This window comes from Diachasma alloeum, unplaced genomic scaffold (genome assembly GCF_001412515.2).
Source record: "Diachasma alloeum isolate Michigan unplaced genomic scaffold, Dall2.0 Dall_scaffold_00744, whole genome shotgun sequence".
NCBI classification, from domain to species: domain Eukaryota; kingdom Metazoa; phylum Arthropoda; class Insecta; order Hymenoptera; family Braconidae; genus Diachasma; species Diachasma alloeum.
In genome coordinates this window covers 115,726-122,592 of record NW_021680874.1, presented here as the reverse complement: position 1 = coordinate 122,592, position 6,867 = coordinate 115,726, and the positions used below count along the sequence as shown (strand labels likewise).

Sequence of the window (6,867 nt, the reverse complement as noted above, 5' to 3'; positions counted from 1 at the left end):
GTACACATTTTTTCAAAAATTAAAAAAAAAAACCTCCGTACCTCAAATATTGGAGGCCCTGGACTATTTTTAACATTTAAAGCATCTGCGGGGCAAACGAACAATAAACAATGATTTTTTTTGCCCTAATGATTCGTTTTTAGACATATATAATCGATCTTCAATGCATGAGAAATCTCACAAAAATATCCCGCGACATTTAAAACTCATAGTAGTCTCCTCTTAATAAATAGAGTCACCACCATAATATCACGTGCAATGGCATAAATTAGATCAATTACTCTATAATTTTTTTATTCCTCACCCTTTCACTTCCATAATCCTTAAAAAAATTGACAGCCATCGCCTTTATCTTTTCGCCTCACTCAATGGAGTGATAATCATCCTCAACGTGCAGTAAACCTTTAACAAGTCGATAAATATCTTCTATCCATTGCAAGGTATTTCACGTAATGTGATCAGCCACGAGAACAAGTAAAAGAACAACACGAGAAGATCCATTAAATCGTTATCATCTCCCCCTTCGCACTTTATTACGCAACTTTCGTATTCAACAATTTGGGTTTATTAAAAAATTCTCAAATGTACACATTACGCACCGAAAAATAGTGCTTTGCTCTTTATTGTTATTTTAATTCTCCATGCGTTGTTTGATGCTCACGTTTTTGTTGTTCAGTTGAATATTACTTGAACTTTTTGGATTTGTACAAACATGTTGGAAATATTTAGCGGGATTTATACAAGAGAAATAATTCATTCGCTGTCTTCTTTGGAGCGTTCACGATCTGAGCGTCTGGATTTCTTCTTACGACGACTGGGGCTCCTCGATCGAGATTTGTGACGACGTGAACGAGATCTTGATCGATGTCTGTGTCTGAAAATGGAAGGATTGACTGTTATTGTTAGAAAATGAATACCCATGAATTTAACTGGCGATGTACGATTTCGTGATGAAATTGTAAAGAGTAATGAATGAAAGTTTTATTATTTGAAAATTATATGTATCTCGATAATGAATGTTCCTAGAAGACAATGTTAATGAAACTTTGCTTCTGAATTTGAGTTTCAACCAAAAATATCTTGTGACATTTCCCCCCAAAATATTTTCTTTGAATTTTCTTTGAATTCCACATACCCGAATCATGCCGATCGAATTAATCGAAAAACAAATTGAACATTCAAAAACTTCAATTCAATGGCGAAGTGGTAAAACGGTAGAAGTCAATTTTGACTATTGACCAGTTTTCAATAAATATCTCGGAATCTAAGGGAGATGGAAAAATTTTTGTTGTAACCTTTTTTGTAGAGTTGATTGAGAGCTACAATAAATGACATTACGAAGATTTCGATACCTCCCTTAGATTCGGAAATATTCCTTAAAAAAACAAATGGGAGATAAGCCGACTGTAACCGTTTTACCACTTCGCTACTGAATGTGGAATTTAGAAAGCGCAATTCCACAATTCTGTTAATACATCTGGATGGTGGGTCATTTTCGGAAAAAAATGTTAACCGACCTTGTTTTGTAGAAAATTTAAATGTTCAACAAGAAAAGCTCCTGGACATTTCCTCCTAAACTCACTTGTTACCACGTGAATACTCGTTTTAGAAACATTTTGAAATAAATTCTGGATGAATTTACCTTTCTTTATGTCGATACTGGGATCTTGATCTATCGCGATCCTTATCATCATCCTTGGCAACGGAGTCTCGATCCCTATCCCTGTCCCTCACAGCAGAGTCCTTGTCTCGTTCTCCACGATCCCGATCCCTCTCCTTGCCCGTGGAGTCGACCTCCCTGTCCGCCATGTCCCTGCGTTCCCTGTCGATAGTTCCCCGAGGATCGGGTCGCTGATCACGACCAGGTGGTACCATCAGAGGAGGTATTGTTAATGGTGGCACCATTGTGGGAATTGTCTTTGGGCCTGCATCCTTATCCTCGTGTTCCGTCAGTGGTATTGCTAGATTTGTCGGTTGCCAGGTCTACAATAAATAGAACGAGTTTCGAAATAATTCTCAAAGAAAATAAATGCCTAAAAAACGATTCAATCGATCAGTATAAAGGAAATATTTTTTTCACTTGCATTAATCATAAATACACAAATATAGGAAAGAAGGTTTCAGTAATAGTCGGTGGTAATAATTAGAGGTGTGACAAGAGTGACCGGTCAACTGACCGCCAATGACCACCGTCATGACCGGTAATTAGCGCGCCGAAAATATGACCATATGGTCAGAAAAAGAAATGACGATTGGCCATAAACATGACATGACCGAATAAATTTTGACCGTCAATTTTCATCTATATAGGTGACTCGCAATTTTTGAGTACTAGGACAGTGATTTCTACATAATTAAAAATTTGTAGCTGAAATTTCTAGTACACCTTTCGGAAATTTTTATTACATTCAAGTTCCACCGAAATTTCAAGGAATTTCGTCATTGAAAATTCTGAATTTCGAGGAAAAATCAAGAACTGTAAATTTTAGTTCAACTATTCCTTGAAACTTGATAGAAAACTGGAAAATTTCGATGAACATATACATAGGATTTGGCATTGAATATTCATGCTTTTATTGAAAATTCAAATAAAGTAAAGAATTCTCGTCTTTATGCTTCTCAAAATTTTTGTACTTTATTGACTTTTCAGTGAAATCTGGCATTTTATGATGTTCTTCTAATAGTGTATCAGCAAGAACGGGGCCACTGATAATAATTAATAAATAAAATTATAAATGATAATAATTCAATTCTACTAAAAAGTTTTCCGATCGAAGCCTTAAAAAATGACCCAAAAAATGACCGAAATAAAAATGACGGTCAATTTGCAACTACATAGACGATTTTTTGTAATTTTGGCTCGTCTCTGACGCAGCTTAAGGGTATTATGGCGGGGTCCATAGCTGGAAAAAAAAGCAGGGAATTCAATGTCGTGTAGTGCTTTTCCTACGTTATTGATCTATCGATAACGTAGGAAATTTACAAAAATTACCGATGCCCCATTCAACTGCGTGTATAAGTAGCAACTTAAAAAATTATTCCCATTATTATTGTTTAAGTAGGGATCTTGACATTTTGCACACGGCTTTCAAATGGATCGAATAATCTGTTCAGCAATTTTCATTGAATTCTCTGCTTTTTTTTTCAACTATGGACTCCGCCATAATACCCTTAACGGTGACGATCATTTTGCACACAAAATTCGATCAAGGTCAGAAAACGGTCAGAAATCGGTCATTACGTCTGACCTGACCGAAAGGGAAAATGTCGGTCATTCCACATCTCTAGTAGTGACTTAGCTATAAATGCAACTAAAAATGAAAAAAAAAACGTTTCAATACTTACAGGATCACTCCCCCACTGACTGTCCTGTGTTGGTTCATAGCTCTGATAATAAGGATCAGGTTCAGGCATATAAAACGGTGGAGGCTCTGGAGGATACCCTGGAGGAGGCATATCAAAGGTGGGTGGAATTCCTGGAGTAGGTGGAGGGACACTCATATCTGGAAATCCAGGTTTCCTCGAGTACTCCCTCCTGTCAGCCGTCATCACCTGAATGACATTCTCCTTGGGAGGTGACTTATCCAGGTTTCTCCTGGACGCAAGCCCAGAACTGCCTATGACATCAATAGTTCCCCCCATCTTTCGTCCTGGGGGTGGTCCAGCTCGTTTTGGCCCCATTATTCCTGAATACTTGCTGCTGTCGTTTGTGATTGAAATTTGGGGAACTCTCGCACTGCTCTGACCCCCACCCCCAATGCCCCCACCAGCATTCAGGATCAAGCCCACCCCGGATTCACTTCTCATTCGCTTCTGGCGCTCACAATAAGCTCTCCAGGTCTCCTCGTTGAAGCCGTAATTGAAGTAATCGGTTATGTCGGCACCTGGCTGGCGCCAGGGCTTGTCCTCCAGCTGATCCAGATTGAATTCGTGGGCCTGCATGCCATTTATCACACCGATCGTCTCAAAGTCATCAATACTGAACTTTCCTGACTGTTTTTTCAGGTTGTCGGCACCTGAGGAGGTGATCAGATTGCCTCGTTTCAGGTTTAAGCTATTGTATGCTGCTGGGGTGGATTTTATGTCGCCGATCACCACGTGGACATCATCGTCCGAGTCGGACTCACTTGGGTCCTCGTCGGGATCTTTTGTGCCGTTCTCGGTGGTCTCTGGCGATATTTTTTCCGGATCTGGGTTCTCGTTGAGGGAGACTTCAGGATCCTCAGATTGGAGCTCTGGTTCCTGGGCAGGGATAGCAAATCCATAAAATAGAATTACAGTTAAATATTGTAGCCGTCAATTAGTGGACATCACTCGGAAATTTTTTGATTATTGAAGTATCATCAATTCAAATATTCAAATCTTTAACTATTTTATTAATGAATAATTGAGGTAGGAAGATTGGCGATGGTTTGTGTAATCGAAAATCGCCCTCTTAAGGTATTTGAATTATTCACTTAATGCTAAATTTACAGGTCCATATTATCAAATTTTTAATTCATCATTAATCGAAAGAAATTAGATCAATAATATTATACTATTTATAAAATTTGATCAATATATTAATGTAAGGGTCAAATCCTTGTAACATTACAGAAATTTAATATTGATGGTGATCCCTGTTCCTAGGGCATTAGAGGTCTTTTTAGTTGAGAGAATATCTTGAGATTGACAATTTCGAATTGGCACCACTTTTTTCTTCCATTTCCAGATGTTTTTGGAGTTTGAAAATAAGCCCCGATTTTTCCGAAACGGATTGTTGAATCAAGAAATATGCAGATTTCAATGCAACATTTCTCTTTTCATTTTTTAGGTGAACTAGACATTCTCCATAATTTTGAATCGAACTGGGAAACCGGTGATTTCAACAGGTAATGCTATGTGCAATTTTTTGTATAAAAATCAGGTTGAAGCCTTAACAGTCGTATTTCTCGATCATCTTGACAACAAGTGATTTTCGGACAAACTATTTAAAGTCTATATTTCTAAAGAATGATTTGTTTACGAAAAATATCTCTTGTAATTTAAATAATTCGATATTTAACAAGACCTGTCTATCATATTCTATTTGTTAACTCAATTACAGAATAAAAGATCTCAGTGAGTTCTTTTGCTCTTTCAATCCACCAACGTTCCTTAAAAATCCATCGAAAATCAGCATAATCATTGCTATGCTCGTCTTGTATTAGAAACAGAGCTATGGAGGTTATGTTGATCAACTCACCCCGGTCGCCTCCTCCGGAATATCCTCAGCTCCATCTCCCTCAAGCACTGATTTCTCTCCTTCATTAGCCGCTGCACTTTCTTCCTGATCATTTTGGATCTCTGGATCCCCAGGAAACTCGGGTTTATCGTCAATTGAATCACCGTATAACCACTGATCCTCATTTTCGTCCGCCATTTTTACATACTCTCGTCCGTCCTATATATATAATATATATGTAGCTATTTGAAACTGCTACTGCTGCTCCCGCCGCGTGGTGATGAATCCAAAAAAATGCATTCAGGAGTCACTGTAGCGTCGTAACGTCTGTATGAGTTATTCTATGTCAAATCGATCAGTCGTTGACCCTGACCATCTAAAAAATTAACGGCAATTTTTCTTGTGGTAAAGGGACAAGAAAACAACATGATAGACTATTTCCTGAATTTTTTCAGATTTTTTCAATTACCCACTACAGAGATATGATTTTTTTCATGATTTTTGGTTTTTCTAACATAACTACCGTTCTGTTCAACCGATTCCAACGAATAAAAAAAGAACATCTTCGTCTCTTTATGGCTTTATGAGATATATTCTTGCCATATTTTTCCTCTTGCTTCCTGATGCCTTAAACGTCAGAATTCTGAAAAAATTAGGGAAAAATCTGAAATTTCGCTAATTATGTAATGTTTGATCTTTTTGAAAAAAATTACAAAGATTTGGAATCTAAAATAGTACATTTCGATATGAGTGAGCTGAAAATTTACGTCTCATATGTGCGGAATAATATTTTTTGACAATGATGTTACGTTCGTGACTGAACTGTGACTTTTTCGTTAAGGATAATCGGGCGAGGAGGAAATGTAGGTGAGGCGGAGGGGTTTCTATTGTTTTCCTGCAGAAAACCAATCGCTGAACAAAAAAAATTTTCCCATTCGGATTGAAAATTCAGGCAATATGAGGAAGTATCTCCGGTTAAAAATTATTTTTGGAGCTAATCAAATCAATTTGTATCTGTTCCACGCATTGAATGGTTTTCAGATTGTTTTTTTTAACAAATGAAAAAATATTTATGCCACTCATGGCTGAAACCGGCTGGATTACACACTCGACGCTTCGCATCTCGTGTCTAATTCAGCCGGTTTCAGGCTTCGTGACATAAAATTTTGTTCAGTACTTGTGGGGAAATTTCGTCCTTAACGTGTGTGGTTACATCACTCGCCTTCGGCTCATGCTGTAAACCCCACACACGTTAAAGACGAAATTGCCCCACACGTGCTGAAATATACTATAATTCATACAAAAAAGTGGCAACATCGTCGGTAGTTTTTTTTTTCACCAGGAGCTGGTACCACTGGCTCGAGGGAGCTCCAATCATAACGCTTCATCGCTCTCTCTCAACCCAAGTAGCACAGTTCTGGAGGATGGGTGATAAAATCCCAAAGGGCCAAAATCTCAAACCGGAAATGAGGGAGGGGGAATGCTGAAGTAAGAAGAGGTGCCATCTAACGATCGGAGTGAAATATAGTATCGCCTTGTTCCTGCAGATGGCGGATGCAATATTAAAAGAATGTTGAAATCAAAGATTTTCTTCGTTTTGAAGGCTTCGAAAATCACGACGCGATGAGAATGCTACCGGGAGCGCCCGGTATTTTTTTTTTTTT

The 6,867-nt window shown here is 38.0% G+C and overlaps 1 protein-coding gene across 1 annotated transcript; it reads right to left on the bottom strand.

The window, feature by feature from the left end:
- Nucleotides 1-585: 585 nt before the first annotated feature.
- LOC107044462 (pre-mRNA 3'-end-processing factor FIP1) lies at nt 586-5,846 on the bottom strand (the record flags this gene model as incomplete). Its single annotated transcript, XM_015266344.1, is given in 5 exon segments — nt 586-874; nt 1,643-1,983; nt 3,346-4,242; nt 5,225-5,579; nt 5,727-5,846. Coding segments are annotated over 4 exon segments (1,536 nt in total). The 3' UTR covers nt 586-753.
- Between the last annotated feature and the right edge of the window lie 1,021 nt (nt 5,847-6,867).